This window comes from Notamacropus eugenii, chromosome 2, assembly GCF_028372415.1.
Source record: "Notamacropus eugenii isolate mMacEug1 chromosome 2, mMacEug1.pri_v2, whole genome shotgun sequence".
NCBI lineage: Eukaryota > Metazoa > Chordata > Mammalia > Diprotodontia > Macropodidae > Notamacropus > Notamacropus eugenii.
In genome coordinates, this window is record NC_092873.1 from 12,553,330 (window position 1) to 12,569,803 (window position 16,474).

At 54.0% G+C, this 16,474-nt stretch overlaps 2 protein-coding genes across 3 annotated transcripts in view; one reads left to right on the forward strand and one right to left on the reverse strand.

The window, feature by feature from the left end:
• TMEM132A (transmembrane protein 132A) lies at positions 1 to 12,817 on the forward strand. The gene is given in 12 exon segments (XM_072638789.1): positions 1 to 233; positions 3,109 to 3,323; positions 3,626 to 3,844; positions 4,179 to 4,510; positions 5,445 to 5,594; positions 7,199 to 7,391; positions 7,670 to 7,813; positions 9,345 to 9,547; positions 10,526 to 10,802; positions 10,927 to 11,118; positions 11,484 to 12,188; positions 12,190 to 12,817. Coding segments are annotated over 12 exon segments (3,072 nt in total). The 5' UTR covers positions 1 to 133; the 3' UTR covers positions 12,532 to 12,817.
• Positions 8,711 to 16,474, reverse strand: part of SLC15A3 (solute carrier family 15 member 3) — a 27,780-nt gene continuing 20,016 nt past the window's right edge. The window contains exons 5-9 of one of the 2 annotated variants that reach the window (XR_011973703.1): positions 16,124 to 16,292; positions 14,977 to 15,135; positions 13,715 to 13,873; positions 11,343 to 13,041; positions 8,711 to 11,214 (exon numbers count right to left, since the gene is read on the reverse strand). Coding sequence is in view for 1 of the 2 variants with exons in the window: in XM_072638790.1 (XP_072494891.1) it covers positions 12,887 to 13,041; positions 13,715 to 13,873; positions 14,977 to 15,135; positions 16,124 to 16,292 (642 nt within the window). In the remaining variant the exon portion in view is untranslated. Of the gene's footprint in view, positions 13,042 to 13,714; positions 13,874 to 14,976; positions 15,136 to 16,123; positions 16,293 to 16,474 lie in introns of both variants that reach the window. The other variant, XM_072638790.1, reaches the window with a different exon arrangement.

Consider the following 16,474-nt stretch of genomic DNA (forward strand, 5'->3'; position numbering starts at 1 on the left):
CTCGGGCTCCATTGTCTGCTCGACTCCGAGCGGCGGCGGCCCAGGGGCTGCGGGCCGGGCGGGCAGCGCGGGTGCGGCGGTCTGGGGATGCCTGGCGGCCGGAGCGGCGCCCCGTGAAGCCTGTGCCGGGAGCATGGGCGCCGGCAGCCCTCGAAGCGCTCCTCGGCGGGGCCCCGGGCGTCCCGGGCTCGGCTACCTCTGGGTGGCCCTGCTCGCGCTGAAGACTGTGCGAGGTGAGGGGGCCCCTGGGGCGGAACGGGGGAGTCCTCGCCGGACTGCCGCCTGCGGGGGCTGCTGGGGCGGGAGGACGAGTCTCAGCCGCGGGACCGAGGAGCGCTGCGCCCCCACTGTCTGGCATCTGGACCTGGACCCAGCCCCCTGACACGAGGGTCCCTGGCCACACCGCCTACCCTCCTCACCCAAGAGACCCCCTGGCCTCCCCGAGCTAGGGCAGCCTCCGTCCTTCCCCAGGACCTCCGGCCTCCACGGTTCCGATCTCTCTTTTCTCCTAGACACCCCCCGCCTCCAGGGGTGCGATCATTTCCCCCCAGACCCCCCCCAGCCTCCAGGGGTGCGATCATTTCCCCCCAGACACTCCTGGCCTGTAGGGGTCCCATCTCTCTTTTCTCCCAGACACCCCCGGCCTCCAGGGGTGCGATCATTTCCCCTCAGACACCCCCCGCCTCCAGGGGTGCGATCATTTCCCCCCAGACACTCCTGGCCTGTAGGGGTCCCATCTCTCTTTTCTCCCAGACACCCCCGGCCTCCAGGGGTGCGATCATTTCCCCCCAGACACCCCCCGCCTCCAGGGGTGCGATCATTTCCCCCCAGACACTCCTGGCCTGTAGGGGTCCCATCTCTCTTTTCTCCCAGACACCCCCGGCCTCCAGGGGTGCGATCATTTCCCCCCAGACACCCCCCGCCTCCAGGGGTGCGATCATTTCCCCCCAGACACTCCTGGCCTGTAGGGGTCCCATCTCTCTTTTCTCCCAGACACCCCCGGCCTCCAGGGGTGCGATCATTTCCCCCCAGACACCTCTGGGGTCTGATCCCTTCTTTTCCCAGATACCTCTGCAGCTTTTACCCCAGGAAAATCCGTTGATCTGGGCTACTCAGTGTCCTTCCAAGGGGCCCTGGCTCCTGGACGTCCCCCTCCGCCTACGTTTTCTGATGAGGGAGCATCCCCTGGATTCTGTCCCTGACTTTCCTGCCTCTAATAGCCTGTCTCTCAACGCCTTCTGCTTCTGGGAGGGCCCACGAGAGACAGCGGTCATTCCCCTCAGGAAGCCCTTCCTTCCACCTGGTCTTCACTGGTCCTTTGTGGAGAGTGGACAGTGGACATCACCTCCAGGGAGGAGGAGGCCATCACCCACCTGTTAGGCAGATGAGATACAGCCGTCTGGAAGTCTGAGCTTGCTATGCCGGTTGTTACTTGGGGAAGCACAGATGTTCTGGGGAGAGCCCCTTCCTCACTGAGGGACCATGATGTCTGTGAATGGGGCAAGGAATATCAATTCTTTCTCCATGTGGCAGGATGGGGAGGGCAGAGCTGCAGCTAGAGGTCCTTGAGCCTTCTCCAGGGAACTCAGCAGGAAGATCCCATTCTAGGCAGATGGGAAACATGGAAGGAGCAGGGGGTCTGGGGCTGGGGTTAGAAGCTCCTCATCCACAGCTGAGAAATGTAGCAGAGTGGGCGGGAGGAAGGGACTGAGGGGCCTCATAGGGCCATCCACCTGTTACATGCTTGGCTCCAGGGCTTGGAGCAGCAGAAGGGGAGGGGAAATTCTCAGGCCTGCTCACGCCGTCCCAGACAAGACCTCCCTTCTTGGAGGGGCATCTTTCGGCCACCTGCTCCTCCCTCAGACCCTGGCACTTGGGCAATCCTTTGAAATGCTCCTCCCATGCATCAAGCCCCTAGCATTGGATCCACCCCATCACTCACCTGAGAGGCAGGAATGGCGGGTGTTATTATCCCTTCTTTACAGGTCGGAAAGTTGAGGCTCAGAAAGGGAAGTGAGCTGCCCACGCAGCCATCTGGCCCAACCTGCCCTGAACAAGGATTCCCTTGTAGCCAAATCCCTGAAAAGAAGGGGGGGAGTAGTGGGGGGGGGGGGGGAAGAGGGATCTAGACTGTGCTTGAGGTCCTCTGCTTTTGACCTACTTCTGAAATCTCACATCATTAGGAGGTTTTTCTTGATATCAAGCCTCAGTTTCCCCCTTTGTCACTTCTAGCCATTGTTCCTCATTCTGTCTGACCAGGGCAGAGGATGGTAGAACTCTCATCTTCTTAGTCCTTGTCTCCTGACCTTTCTAAAAGCAGCCTTAAATTACATCTTTTTGAGGTGCCATATCACGTGGTTGACTCACAATGAGTTTTTTTGTGGTCCACTAAGACCCCTAGGTTTTTTTCTCCCAGATGTACTTATGTCAAGCCATGCCTCCCTTGTCTAGCCAGAACTAAAAGTCAGATCTCATGACCCTATCTTCTTATCAATCCCATCTTCTACAATATCGAGCATCCCAAGCCTTAAGGGAGAGGGCATTCTTGATTATCCCTGGGTCTTGAATCTCACTCAAGTCCCTTCAGTTCTTACCCTGTCCTGAGCCTGTTTCCTTGTCTAGTAAATGGAGAGGGAGGAACTGTGAGGAAAGTCCTATAGATATGACAGTCATTGTTATTTCTGAAGAGAAGGGTCCCTCAAGACCTCAGGAGCCACACTAACCTTGCCTTCCCAGCTCAACCAGAAGGAAAGCATCATGGGACATGGAGGGAGGGATCCAGTGAGTTATAAAGGTGGAACAGATATCCAGGACATCAGACTGGGAGAAGAGGTGTGGCCCAATGGCCCCCCACTCCTGACCCCACTGCTCTTAGGTCTAACCTGTCTAGGGAAGTAGTGAGTTCCCTGTCACTGGAAACGGACTACACAGGATGTTGCAGGTGGAACTCTGGCTTAGGTGTGGCTTGTGCAAGATGCCCTCTAAGGCCCCCTCAGGTACCAGAATTCTGTGATTCTGAACCAAGCTCAGGCTTCCACTTGGGACACCCACTGCCCGCTTGCTCCCACCCTGTTCAGCCACTGTCCTCTCTGCTTTTTCCCCTTTTAGGGAGTGGGGACACTGAGCCCCCTGACCCCATCTACCTGCCAGCTACTCTGGAACTCTTAGACTCCTCAGAGTATTTCCGCCTCCAGCAGATTGGGCGCTATCCTCCTACCAACTCTTCCCTGGGCTCCCGTTCTGAGACCTTCCTGCTCCTCCAGCCCCGCCCTACAGCCCAGCCCCTCCTCCGGGTATCCTACCCACCCTTCACTGCCCAGCAGGTAAGGGGGCTGTCCCCAGGGGCAAGCTTTGGGAGGTAGGAGCTGCGTGCAGAGAAATGGAGGTGTGTGGCACAGTGGAGAGGTATTGGGTTTGAAGAAAAAGAACGTAGGTTCAAATCTTGCCTCTAAGATCTACATTTGTGACCTTGGGTGAGTCACTTGTCTCTGGACCTCAGTTTTCTCCTGGGTAAAAATGAGGCAGTTGGGTCAGAAGCTTTCTCATCTCATTTCTCTTAGGGAGCCAGATGCTTCCGGCTATTCTGGTGCCAAGGTCTGGCTCAGTCTCTTCTTTCCATCCCCAGGCCGTGCCAGCCTGGGTCACAGAGCCCACTGGTCTGCTTGCCACCTGGGATGTGCGGGCTGTGTCCGTGGAGACTGTGCTTACACCAGTGGAGCCCCATGCCCGGGTCCTTTTCTACCTCAAAGGGCAGGACTGGCAACCTGGCCCCCGAAATCTGCCCTGTGCTCGGCTTCATGCCATCCACCCTCTGGGCACTATACACCAGGCCTGTCATTTCCAAGTGAGTAGGGCACCCTGACCACATCCTACTGTGGCCCTGGGGGAGGTCTCAAGGGATGGTAGAAATGTAATGGAGTTGGGGAGAGGGTCATTGTAGAGGTGAATGAATAGTAGGAGAGGAATTAGGGCCCCTCACCCACTGAAGGAAGGCTGATGGGTGGTACTATGGGGGGGGGGCTGTTCTAATAAAAAGGAGGCTCAGGTGAGTTTATAGATATTTTGGTACCTTGGGTGAGATTAAGGCTCTGCTGGCATTCAGTTCCCTTTGGGATGATTGGGTTTCCCAAAGCAGGGATCTGACTTAGAGACTGGGGGTTCCTCTCACATTTCTCCAGCCATCCCTGGGTGCTTGTGTGGTAGAGATGGAATTTCCAAGGCGCTGGTTCTCAAGCATTGCCACCACCAAGGCTGAACTGGCCTATACCTTGGAGCCAGTGGCAGAGGACAGTGGGCAGTGTGCTCCAGCCGGGGAAGGAATTCCCCCAGATCGGCCCCTTCCCATCGGATGGGTAGAGATCCAGTCAGCAGATCCCCCTCGCCAGCAAGAGGTGCCCCTGGATGATGCCGTCCACCTTCGAGTATCTGATGCTGCCATGAGGCCTGGGCAGTCCTTCAATGCTACCATCCTGCTAAGACACAACTTTACTGATAACTCCCTAACACTCTGGTGAGTCTCTAGGGAAAAGCCCCATACTACTTCTTCATACCAGCTTTCTCAGTTTCAAAAACCAGCTGATGGGATCCCCAAGTGAGAGTGTATAGGCAGAGAAGAGAAGCAGGTTGGGGGCCCACAGCAAGTTAGTGCCAGTTGACTTGGAAGCAGTCTGGACTCCTATGTCTGTGTTCTTAGGTCCCTTTCAGCACTAACATCTTGTGTTCTAAGGTCCCTCTCAGCTCAGATGTTCTGTGTTCTGAGGTCACCAGCCCAGCCTGGATGTTCCGTGTTCTGAGGTCTCCAGCCCAACCATGGCCTTCTGTGTTGTTCTGTGCTCTGAGATCCCTTCAGCACTAACATCCTGTGTTCTAAGATCCTTCCTAGCTCACATATTCTGTGTTCTAAGGTCTCCAGCATGAATGTTCTGTGTTCTGAGGTCTCCAGCCCAGCCTGGATGTTCTGTGTTCTGAGGTCTCCAACCCAGCCATGGCCTTCTATGTTGTTCTGTGCTCTGAGATCCTTTTCAACACTAAAATCCTGTGTTCTAAGGTCCCTCCCAGACTGGATGTTCTATGTTCTGAGGTCTCCAGCTCAGCCTGGATGTTCTGTGTTCAGAGGTCTCTTCCAGCTCTAACATTCCAGGCTACTATGAATATCTTGTCACTCCACTACACCCCCAATTCCAGCACCCCCAGTACCTACGGTAATAGTATTGATGGGTAGTTGTGTGCCATGCCTACTTTGTCCTCATTTGTGGGTTGATTTGTGAAGGTCTCTTAAGTCTTTTCCACACACTTCCTGTCTTCCTCCTCAAACCATTAGCCCCTTCAGAATGAGGGCTGTGTTCCCAATTTCTCACCTACTCACATCCTTCCAAGATGCCTAGCTGGGGACTCAGCTTGTGTTACCACTGACACAGGTAAGTGACTCTGATTGCTGTCTCCAGGATCAAGGTCAAGAAGGGGCTACAAGTGACAGCTGCCCGTCCTGCACACCCCTCCCTATGGACGGCCAAACTAGAAAAACTAAAAGGCTCCAAACATCACACAGTGCTCATCACCTGCCAAGCCACTGGACCTAAGTGGTCAGACACCAGGTAGGACTGGTCCCCTTCATCCCAGACATGTTTGTTACTGCCTGTGTACCAGGAGCTGTGCAGGTGCCGGGGTACCACGACAGAAGAGATACTGTTCCTGCCCCAAAGGAGCTCATATTCTCATGGGGTAGACAAACTCCATATGTGAATAATTATATACAAAACGATTCTGAGGTAGTTTGGGGAAGAAAGACAGTGGCAGCTGGGGGGCTCAGGAGAGGCCTTTCCCAGAAGGTGGGAGTTGAACCTTGAAGGAAGCTGGTGATTCCAGGAGACAGAGGAGAAGGAAGTACATTACAGACATGGGGACAGCCAATGCAAAGACACAGAGGTGGGAGATGAGCAAGCAGGCCAGTGTGGCTTGACTATAGAGTTTGTAGGGAGGAGTTATATGATGAAGACTGGCAAAGATAGGAAGGAGTGGGACTGGGAAGAGATTTAAATGCCCAAGAGGAATTAATGTCTGGAGCAACGAGGGAACCACTGGAGTTTATTGAGTGGGTAGAAGGTGATATGGTCAAATTTTGCTGTAAGAAAACCCCTTAATTGGAGTGAGGAGAGATCTGAGGCAAGAAGGGCAGTTGGGATCTAGGCAAGCAGTCACTAGGGTCTGAACTAAGATGGCAGCTGTGAGAGTCAGTGTTGTGTAGGTAGACATGGGAAGTCCAGGAGAATGCCAAGACTGCAGATGTGGGTGGTGCCTTTGACACGAGCAAGAAAGCTTGGAAGAGGGACGAAGGTCACCAGTTTTGTTTCAGACGTGAAGTTTGGGATAACCCCCAATTTGAAAAGTCCCACAAGCCGTAGGTGACTGGGGATGAACTCCAGAGAGAGACCAAGGCTGGCTCTGTAGATCTGGGTGTCCCTTGCATAGCGAGGAGAATTGTGAACCTGTAAGCATTGAGAGAACAAGAAGATTGTCCAGAAGCGTCTGTGAACACAGCCACGTGGCCATCTAGAAATGATGACTGAGAAGGAGAGGTCAGGCAGAGGAGAACTGGGGGGGGGGGGGGGGGGGCAGGGAGAGGGAGAGAGAGAGAGGAGGAGGAGGAATCTCAGGTGAATGATTAAGTGAAAGCCAGATTATAGAGAGCTTGGACGAGAGAGAGAGACTGGTCAGGGCTGACTCGAGGAGTTTGTCTGAGAGGTCAGAGACATATGGCTGGTGGTGAATGGGGATGGGAGGGTCTACTGAAAGTTTATAAAGAATGACAGAGACATGGATGTATTTGAAGGCAGCAGAAAAGGAGCCAGTAGATGGGAGTGACTGCAAATTAGAGGGAGAAAGGGGATCAGAGTGGGGCCGGTCCACTGGGGAAGAGCAGATTACAGTATCTTGTAGGGGAGAACCACTTTGTAGGGACAAGAGGAAAGGCTGACCAGAGGAGGAAGTACCAGTCCTAAAAGGTGGCAGGGTGGGCTGCTCTTGTTTTATGACATTCTCTTAGGGCACTGGAGGGAGTCCCCTTGGACTGGGAAGGCTAGGATCCATTGTGAGAAAGGAGATATGATCGAGGGAGAATGGAGAATCCATGAATGGAAGGAAGGATGGGATGGTTTCTCCTTTTCCTTCTCTGGCCTGACTCTCCTCCTCCTCCTGGAAGCCTACCTGGATTCTCAGAGTTCCTGTGGGTGGACTTTGCTGTGGAGAACAGTACAGGGACCACATCATCCACCCGTCCTGTCACATGGCAGCTGGAATACCCAAGCCAGGTCCCTGAGGCCAAGAAGGATAAGATGGTGTGGGAGATCCTGGTGTCTGAGCGGGACATCCGGGCCCTTGTCCCCATGGCAAAGGTAATAGACCATAGGGTGGACTAAGGTGGGGTTACCTATTCACAGCCACCATGCCAAAAACATGCCAAGCATCTGCAGGGACTGTTCTAAGAGCCAGTGCCAGTGTGTGCCAAGTAACTAGAATCCAGTGTCAGGCCCCCATGTGGTTGCCAAGATGGCACCAGGGGTGTGTTGGACCCTAGGGAAAGTCTTTTGAATTGAGGATCATAGGATAGGCGTAGGAGCACTAGTCAACTGACCCTGCCATTGGGTGACCTAACCCCCTCCCTGCCTTGCAGACCGAGGAGCTGGTGAACACTGCTCCCCTGACTGGCATTCCTCGAAGAGTCCCCATACGCCTGGTCACTGTGGAGTTGGGGGGCGTGGTGGTAGAAGTCACTGAGCAGGTGGGCTGTGAGTCAGCCAACACTCAAGTCCTGCAGGTGAGTGGCATGTGTCTCCGTTGGCCCTGTTGGTCCCTGCCTCTTCTGCCCATGGCCAGCTCTCTCTCTAGATCTACCCAGAATCGAGACTCCTTTCCCCTTAGGAGGTAAAGCTTTTCCCAGACGGAAGCCCCCAAAGACCTTCCCCACAATGGGGCTGTTCTGGGTCTGCTTAAGGAGAAGGGCACCCACCACCTCCCAACATGGCCTATTCCCCTCTTGGATAACTCCAAAGAAATCTTCTCTGGCATCTTCTCTGTTACTCCTGGTTCTGCTCACTGATCCCCCCAGGGCAGTTTGTAAGACCTCTCGTACCAGCCACACATCCCCAAGTCCTTCACTTTCCTAGAGTATGTTGCACAAGGGCCAGCATCTGGGTTTGGAATCCAGAGACATGGGTTCAAAGGCTGACTGTCACATTCCATCTGACCATAGTCAGACCAATTAACTTTTTCATTTTCCTCAACTATAAAGTGAGGGATTTGGACCAGATGGCCTCTGGAACCCCTTTCTTTTATGTTCCTACGATGTCAAGACCCTTTTCCATCCTGGTCCCTTTTATCTGGACCAAGGGTGGGGAACCTATGACCTTGAAGTCACATGTGGCCCTCTGGGTCCTCAAGGGTGGCCCTTTGACTAAATCCAAACTTCACAGAACAAATCTCCTTCATAAAAGTATTTGTTCTGCAAAACTTTTACTCAGTCAAAAGGCCTTATCCAAGGACCTAGAGGGCCACATGTGGCCTTGAGGCTGTAGGTTCCCCTGGTTCTGGACCCTGTCCAGTTGCTCGGAACAAGGCCAAGTTCACATATGGAGAGCCAAGTGAAAGGCCTTCTGCTTACAGTGGTGTGAATTAAGACTGAACTCTGGGGAAAGAACAGGTCAGGACTCAATGATTCAGTAATATGGCCAACTCTTCATTATCTGAATATAGCCAATGGTTCATACCAGGTCGGTCTTCATGATCTGTCTGCCCGAAGCCCGCAACCAGTGTATGTGTGCTTGGGGGACCTAGACTAGTTTGCATCAGTCCACATGAAATGTAATCAAGAAGCTAAGTCCTGAGAGGCAAAACACAGTAAATATTTCAGTGAAAAATCCAGTGGATTTCAGCGTGTTGAGAAGAGGGTAGTGCATTTGGCGTCACATGTCCTGGTTCAGAGGCTGGTCTCCATGGCTTGGAACCTTTCTCTTTTCTGCCCCAGAGCCTGCATTTCCTCCTTTGAAGATGAATTCGATGATCTCTGAGGTTCTTTCCGGGTGATCACAGATTTAGAGCTAGGCCATTGAGTCTGACATCCTCGTTTTATAGTACAGACAGATTAAGTGACTTGCCTAGAGTCAACCAGTGTCAGAGGCAGGGTTTGAAACCAGGTCTTCCTTATTTCCAAGTCCAATGCTCTCTCCCTTATGTTGTCTCTAAATCTACAAATTTGAGGAAGTCACTTTCTCTGTACTTTTCCCTGTTCTCCCCTCTGACAAATGAAAGGGTTGGATGTGCCCTCCTGAGACCTCTGCCTGTCCCTTCAGGTGTCAGAGGCCTGTGATGAGGTATTTGTGGAAGGCAAGGAGAGCCAGGGCGCCCGAGGGATTCAGGTGGACTTCTGGTGGCGCCGACTCCGGGCCTCTCTCCGGATCACTGTGTGGGCTCCGCTGTTGCCGCTACGTATCGAGATGACAGACACCACCCTGGAACAAGTTAGAGGCTGGAGGGTCCCTGGGCCAGCCAATGGGTGAGTCAGGACATGGATGACGAGCGCATTTCAGGGGTCTGGTTGGGTTGGCAGCTTGGACACTGGAGGGAGCAGAGAGGGGTGGGATCTCTTCCAGAGGTTTCAGGATATGGCAGGAACTGAGGAGGAGAACCTCTGGATGGGACAGACTATGCTGGGATATGAGTGTGGGAGGGCAAGATGGAAGTCACCAGAAGTTACCTTGGTCAGAAGGAACTGGTGGAGATCTTTGCTTTGATTTGTGACTCTGCATTCTCAAATAGAAGAGCTGTTCTTGGGCAGCCACAACAAGGAGCCTGTGCCCATATTTTGACCCCTCCAGAACCCTGGCTCTGCCACTAGTCTAAAACCCTGAGGTCCCTTCCAACCATCATCCTTTGGCCTTGAGACCCCTGACCAACATGGTCACTTCTTGTCTGGCTTTTCCAGATTTTTCCCATCACTCTTAGCAGGGCCAAGTTCAAGGGTGACCTTGGGCAAAGCATTGGGCTTCACTTTGTACTAGGTCATGATTTGTAAGATCCCTTCCAACTCCAAATCCCCTGATCTTGTGATCCCATAACCTCTCGAATTCTTCGCCTTTTTTTGTGTGTCCTAGACTCCTTGAGCAGTCTGGGGAAACTGAGGGGTCCCTTTTCAGAACCATGTTTTAAAAGGCATAAATTAAACTACATTGCATCTAAAAAGAAACTGATTCCATGAAATGGAGTTATGAAATGTTCTCTTGAAGTTCACAGATCTCAGGTTAAGAATGTCTGGATTCTTCTGGGTCAGCTCATCAAGAGCAAGACAGAGGGCCAGTGTAGACTAGTAACGGACAGGAGTAGATACTATCAAATGACCAGGGTAGGGGTCATCCTAGAATGAACAGGAGGTGAGAATAATCTAGTCTGATTGAGAAGGGGCCTGTGGTATGGGTTGGTGAGGGGAGTTCCAGGTCATCCTCCTCCCCTGACTGCTTTGTCCTTGGCTTTGTAGTGCCCCGACTGAGCCTGAGGAAGGAGGTGAGGAGGCAGACCGGCGGGCCCGGAGCTGCCGGCTGCAGTACCAGCGTGCTGGTGTCCGGTTCCTCGTCCCTTTCGTTGCCCATCCTCAAGATGGAGGCCGCCATCTTACTTATCTCCTGGGCCCTGACTGGCTGCTGGATGTGTCCCACCTTGTGGGACCCCATGCCCATGTCCAAGACCCCCGAGTGGCCACTCTGGAGGGTGGCAGCATACTGGTTGGACGGGAGCCAGGGGTTACTTCCTTGGAGGTGAGAGGGAGTGTGGGAAGGATGGGGAAAGAGGAACAGTTGACACAGGGCATGGAGGTGTAGGGCTTAGAGCTCTTCCAGGAAGGCTCTCCCCCTCCCCCTTCAGCTCTCCTTCCTGCCTTAGGTCCGTTCACCACTATCCGACTCCATCCTTGGAGAGCAGACTCTGTCTGTGACAGATGAAAAGGTCTCTGTGCTGGAACTTCGGGCACAGCCAGTGATGAGCATCTCATTGGCATTGAGCCGGGGCACTGCCCACCCTGGGGAGATCACTGCAACATGTTGGGCCCATACCACTCCACCTGACTTGAAACAGGTGAAGGCCAGGGTGGGAGATGGGAACATGGATGGGCAGGACCAACCTCCCCAGAGGGAGGCAGGGTCAGGGGCTGTAAAGAGCGAAGGATGGAGCCTAGAGGGGTGGAAGTAGTGGGGAGAGAAAGAGGAGGAAGACCCTTTAATGACCACATGGTGAGCCCCTGGCCCCAGGCCCCTTTTGGAGAGTAGAGGGAGCTGCAGGCAGGTAGATGATTAACTCACCTCTCTCCCCGTTGTTTGCGTCTCTGTGTTATCTCGTTTTTCCCCGCCTCTTGCGTGTTACTCTCTGTATCTGTCCACGTGGGTGGTGTCTGTGTGTCCGTGTCTGTGTCTCCGATCTACCTCCCTCCTGTGGCCATATAGGAAGTTGCCTTCTCCCTTTGGCTGACCTTCTCGGACCACACCCTGGCTCCAGCAGAGCTGTTTGACCACAGGGACTTGGCCCTGGCTGTTTCCACCGAGGAGCCAGGAGCCTTCTCAGCCATCCCTGGCGGGGAGCAAGGGGCCTTCTTTGGGGGGCTGGTGAGTGGAGGGACTGGTGAGGGGATGCCCCTGCAGGTGGGGCTACATTCCCCAGAGTCCTGCCGGCGGGGCAAGCACCGGCCTCCACTGGCCTCAGCCACAGCATGGCTGGGGGCGCCCCCTGTCCCTCCTCAGCAGCACGAGCAGGTCCCCCCAGTGGCCTCTGCTCCCCCAGTCACTGAGAGCAATGGGGGAGGGGGGAGGCGTCAGGGGCCAGAGGGGGAAGGGGGACTTAGGAGCAAGTTTGAACGTCCGGAGGACCTCGGGGAGGAGCAGGAGCAAGAGGAGGAACAGGAAGAAGAGGAGGAGATGGTGAGGGCACCTCAGAGGGTGACAGACCTGGAGCTGGGCCTCTACGCCCTGCTTAGCATCTTCTGCCTGGCCATCTTCATTTTCCTTGTTAACGGTGTGGTCTTTGTGCTGCGGTACCAGCGCAAAGAGCCCCCAGACGCCCCCACCTCTGGGGGCCTCACTTCCCCCCAGCCCCACAACTGGGTCTGGCTGGGGACGGATCAGGAGGAGCTGAGCCGGCAGCTGGACCGACGACCCCCCCCGGGAGGAGAGGCCCCCAAGTCCAGCCCCCCCTGCCCCTGGGGAGGGAGGCTGCCACTGTGAGGGGGGAGGAGGAGGAGGAGGCAGCCCAGACCCTACCCCACCCCTGGGGGCCACCCTGCCTCGCAAGGAGCCCGGGGGCCGGAGGAAACGTGTAGAGTTTGTGACCTTTGCCTCAGCACCCCCTGCCCGGCCCCCCGAGGAGTCTCCAGCCCCTGCAGTGCAGTCCATTCTGGTGGCTGGGGAGGATGACATCCGCTGGGTGTGTGAGGACATGGGGCTAAGGGACCCTGACGAGCTGAGAAGCTACATGGAAAGGATCAGGGGCAGCTCCTGACCTCCAGCCCCTTCCCCCTGATGCCCAGCCTAGGGATATTGGGCCCAAAGTGCTGGGGGTGGGAGTCAGAGAACGCCCTTCCCCAACTGCAGACATTCTCTTGTGGGTGTTGAACCAAGTCCTTCTATCTCCTCTCCAGCCCCCTCCCCACACCCACGCCCTGGCTTCCCACTCCCCACCACTTCCCATCTCATCTCCCTGGGGTGAGGAAAGGCTGCTGCCCCCTTATTTATGATAAATGTTTTATTCTTACGTTGGGTACAAAATAAAATGGAAAGGAAACGGAGCCCTGAGGTGGCAAGGCCTGTTCCTTGTGATTACTGACTCGAGTAGGCCTGGCCCTCGGAGCCCTGCCTCAGCCGCCCTCTCTTGCAGGGCAGCGGCGGCAGGTTGGAGCAGGAGCTGACCGTTCATAATGGTCGGCAATCCAGAGGAAGAGGAGGGCAGTGGCAGCTTGGATGCCAGCCAGCAGGAAGAAATAGAGATCCAGCCGGCAATTATTAATGTTTCCTGCAAGACAGAGAGGATTGAGCATTCCAGGCCTCTGTCCCTGCCCTCCATAGCCCAAGAGGGACCAGGTGGAGGCGGGATTGGGGTTCAGATCTCTCTTGATGCCACCTACAAGTCATCAGACTTCCCTGGGTTCCCCCTCTGGGAAGGGAAGGTGTGGGGCTATGCCTCGACCCTCATCTACCTCAAAGGGCCAAGTGGGGCTTGGGTGCTGAATCCTGGGCCTCAGGGGGCTCCAGCATCACTACTGTTCACTCCTCTATTTCTCCTCTCCCTGGGAGTCAATCTGGCCTACCTCTCTTCCCCAGGAAAGGGAGGTTCCTTTGGGTTGTATGATGAATGCCCTGCTCATCCCTTCCTCTTTTGAATATCAGATGCCAGTGTGGGGAAGGTGTCACATTTTAACATATGGCAGGAGGAGCAGGGTTGGGACCCTGGCTCTGTGGCTTCTTCACTGTGGGATGAAGCAAGCTGCTTCTCTTTTATGGGCCTCAGTTTCCTATCTGAGGAGTTTCGACTAGAGCCTCTGAACTGAGGATCATGACTCTAACACTAAGGCTACATCCAAGGGCATCTGATCATCAACATCTGGGGCACTGGGTGTCTGAGGACCCAGAATGGGCAGGAGTCTCTAATCACCCTGACCCCTAACCTCATTCATGCACACACATACCATAATCCCTGGGACAGTGCAGCCAGCCTCCTGCTGAAAGGGACAGCAAAGCCACCAGGCCAGAGCCCAGAATTGAGCCAACCCCAGACAGAAAGTAAAAGATGCCCATGATGGCCCCTTGCATAGATCGGGGAGCTTCTGAGTAGGCGAACTCCAGACCTAGGAAAGAGGGAGGCCACAGACATAAGTTGGGGGGGGGGGGGTAGGGCAGCCAGAGAGTGGGCAGGGCAGGAAAGTCCAAGCCCAGGCCGCAGATGCTACCAGTGGCTTCCCCCTTAAGACTCAACCCCTTTGCCTGCCCGCCTCCCTCACTGTTTCTATGCTCAGCTCTAAAGAAGAGGGAAAGAGGCTGTATTTCAGGGGCAGAGCAGATGCCTGGGTTGATGAACCTTGGAGGACAGCCCAGTTTGATTTTGTTCTAGGGAAGGTCCAAGCCTCTTCATTCCCTCAGCTGATTGACGGAGAATGGGGTGAGCCTACAATAGGGCCACAGAGGGTGAGGGTAAAAACTTTGGCTCCATCCTGTAAAAGGACATTCCCCATGTCGGACCTGGGGAAGCGTGACAGCTTCACCTGGTGCCCACAAGCCACTCCTGGACCCACACTGATCTGGTCCTTGCTTTGCCCATTATGACAGACTGTACCAACTCAACAGCTGCCCACACCTTACAGAATCTCCCTTTGACCTTGCCTGCTTATTTTCAGGTGGTCACCTCAGATTTCTTTTTGCCCTTGTACAAGCGTCTACCCAAGACCAAAAGCAATGGGTGCAAGTGCCCAAGAGGCATATTAGAGCTTGGCACAAGGCAAGAGCCTGTCAGAACTATCCCCAGGGCTATGGGGCTCATATGGAGCTCCCTCAACAGACTGTCTTGAGAAGTGGCAAATTTCCTCTCCTTGGAGATCTGTAGCTGGAGAAGTAATTGTTGGCCATATTGGAGATAGAGTTTGGACCTCCCTGTGAGGTCGCTTCCAATTTTGAGATTGGTTGTTCTCTGACAAAGCAGGGAAGCCAGAGAGAGCCCCTTTTTCTGCATTGGGGCAGGAAAAGCTTCCTAAGTTTCTAGGCCTCTGGCTTGACGAGTAGAAATCCCCAGGTGGGGAGCCTTTCTGACCTCTTCTGGCTCCACACTGAGTCATCCATCTACATTCAGTCAAGATAGCACCCACCATCCAACCATGCCTCCTTCGATGGCCATGCAAAGACCTTTGATTGGTTCCTGGCCTTGTGTGGAAAAGGGGTAAAAGGATCACCATGGTACCTGGGATGCTGGCAAAGATCTCGCTGATGCCAATGAGGAGATACTGAGGGATCTGCCACCAGATATACATAGGCGCTGCAAAGTACACATCTTGTCCAATTTGCTGAGTCACTGTCTCATTGTGGTGAACGTATTGGAGCCTTTTGGTCTCCAGGATGCCTGTTGGGGAGTTATCAGGGTTGAGAAACTCAAGAACTGTGGGCTACAGCCTCACAGCTTCATCATCTACAATACTAATTTACCCATCAGTGGGCACAACCCTACAGCATAGGCCTGCCCCAATAGGCAAGGGATTGTGCTCATGGACTGATGGCATCATGAGAGGAGAATGTAGTATAAGGAGAAGGCCCCTCAACTGGCAATCAGGACACCTGGATTTGAGTCCCAACTTTGTCATCCTTATGTTTGACCCTGGGCAAATCATTGCCCTGCTTTGGCTTTAGGTTTATGCTCTGTGAAAATAGGGGTTGGGTTAGATGCCTTAGAAGGACCCCCCAGATCTCCCATTCTGTATTCTAAGGGACCCTCCTAGCTCTGATATTCCATGTTCTAAGAGACCCTCTCAGCTCTGACATTCCATGTTCTAAGGTACCCTCCCAGCTGTAATATTCTGTATTCTAAGATACCTTCCCAGCTCTGACATTCCATGTTCTAAGGTACTCTCCCAGCTCTGACATTCTGTATTCTAAGTTACCCTCCCACCTCTGACAGTCAGTGTTCTAAGGTTCCTTCCTGCTCTAACATTCTGTGTTCCAAAGTCCCTTCTAGCTGAAGCATGCTATCTTATATGTCCTAAAAATGACTCACCCTTCACTGACATTCTATATTTTAGGGTTCTAAATCACTTCTATGACATCCTGTGTTCCAAGTTCTGACAGCTCTGATGTGCTCTGTTCCATGTTCTATAGACCTTTCTTGGTCTGAAATTCTATGACCCATCATCTAAATTCCTATTCAGCTCTGGCACTCCATACCCTGTGTTATAAGGCCCCACCCAGTTCTGGAATAATGTGCTCTGGTACGAGCAGTTTCATCTTTCCTACTGTGGTGTAGTGATCCGACCTCAGCTCCCCCACACTCCACTGTGGGCTGTCAGGCTACCCCCTCCCATGCCCAGTAGGACCCCACCCCCATTCCCCAGAATGACCTGCCACAATGACGGAGGCAAAACCAAAGAACATGCCAAGGGCCATCTTCTTGAGAAGTGAGGGGAGCAGCTTCCTCCGCTGCAGGAATGGATCGAGGACGTGGTCCTTCAGGGGGACCAGAATCAGCACCATGACTACATTGGCCAAAAGGAGCCAGGCTTCTGGAAACTGGGAGGGAGGGAACCATATCAGGGCTGTCATGATGCCTGAGAAGCAGAGGGTGTGTGTGGGGGGAACGGAGTCAGGGCCAGTACATGTGTTGATGGGATATCCTTGGGTATCTAGGCCAAAGGAACACAACAAGGGATACTCTTAACCACTTGTTAACCTGATGGAAGACACCAGCTCAG